The sequence below is a fragment of the Trichinella spiralis genome (assembly GCF_000181795.1).
Source record: "Trichinella spiralis strain ISS 195 chromosome Unknown Scfld2447, whole genome shotgun sequence".
Classification (NCBI taxonomy): domain Eukaryota; kingdom Metazoa; phylum Nematoda; class Enoplea; order Trichinellida; family Trichinellidae; genus Trichinella; species Trichinella spiralis.
The window spans coordinates 315-1,657 of record NW_003529386.1 but is presented as its reverse complement, the minus strand read 5'-3'; the positions used below and the strand labels follow the sequence as shown (position 1 = coordinate 1,657).

The 1,343-nt window shown below is 29.7% G+C and overlaps 1 protein-coding gene across 1 annotated transcript; it reads right to left on the bottom strand.

The window, feature by feature from the left end:
• Window positions 1-220: 220 nt before the first annotated feature.
• On the bottom strand, window positions 221-957 carry Tsp_13444 (transcription initiation factor TFIID subunit 7; the record flags this gene model as incomplete). Its single annotated transcript, XM_003368452.1, has 4 exons — window positions 868-957; window positions 698-823; window positions 442-619; window positions 221-279 (listed from the first exon to the last, which is right to left on the bottom strand). Coding segments are annotated over exons 1-4 (453 nt in total), but the record flags the coding sequence as incomplete, so codon positions are not given.
• Between the last annotated feature and the right edge of the window lie 386 nt (window positions 958-1,343).

Genomic DNA, 1,343 nt, shown 5'->3' with positions numbered 1-1,343 from the left:
TTTTCAAAATCGGGAACTAAATTTTCCCCAAAAAATTGGTCCCCTTTTTTAAACCCTTTTTTTTTTCAGATGGGAAAAGGCCTTTCCCTGGCCAGATGCCCATTGGGGGGCCGGCCGCCAACAAAAATTTTTAATTTTCTTTCATTTTCGGGGGCATCCGGGTACTTAAAAGCAACTTTATTTACACACTGCTTCACATTGTAATTGTTAAAAATTTTACCTTTTTTCTCAGAGTTTTGCGAAACCGGCGTCTTCGAACATTCTTCATTGGTGGTGTTACTAAAATTTCAAATAAAAATGTACCAACAACAAATGTAATTCATGAATTTTACTGGTTTCTTAAATTAAGTAAAAAAAAAACACTAAAACCAAAATTAATGCAACAACAAATTATTATCGAATAAATTTTCACCAAATGCAATAAAAATTATAATAACGTACTTCCATGTGGCCACTGAAAGCGTTTTTCACATTTCTTGTCGTCATTCAGTGAATTGCTCTGCTTCGATTCATCATCCGATTTTTCACAAATAACCATCTGAGAAACATCAGTGACTTTGTAAAAATTCTTCTTATCCAAAGTTTTTTGCAATTCAACAACACATGGTAAATCAACCAACTAAACATAAAATTTCAACACAAAATGACCATAATCAAAAAATAACACTCTTCTGTAAATAACTATGTAAAGTAATACCCGTCCTTTCAATTTCTTATTGCATAATTTGATTTCTGCTGTGTGAGTATCAACATCAACGAAGATCTTCAATTGCTTCTCAACATTGTCTTGTTCGAGCAATTTATTCAGCTGTTCTGCTTCTTCCTGACAAGCAAAACAATTAAAACAACATAATAATGCAAAAAAACTGTCCGCTTTACACTTGGAAGACGTAAAATAAAATCACTTTCAATTTCTGGTGGCTGATCTTCTTCCTTGTATTTAGAAGAGTGATACATCTGTCTACTTTTTTCTGTCTACGCCAGTAAAAGCGAGCGTAAGAACGAAATCACATGTAGAGCAAAATGTTGCTGTTACAGTAATTTGGAAAAGTAGGCTACTAATGATAATTAAGAAAAATTGTTTACCGCAAAAATAATTTTAAGAAATAAAATAAAATAAATAAAGATATTTATTAATAACTTATGAAATATTTATATAAAAAAATTTTTTTAACCCATTATTTTTCATGTGGATTTAATGATTGCAACATATATTAAATCCCCTGATTTTAACATTTAACTTTAAAGCACTTTAAACAAATTGCAGAAATTTTAATTTTTAAAGTTAAATTTTATTGTCAAGTTGCTTTAAATTTTTGATTAGTTTTGTCAAATAATTTTTC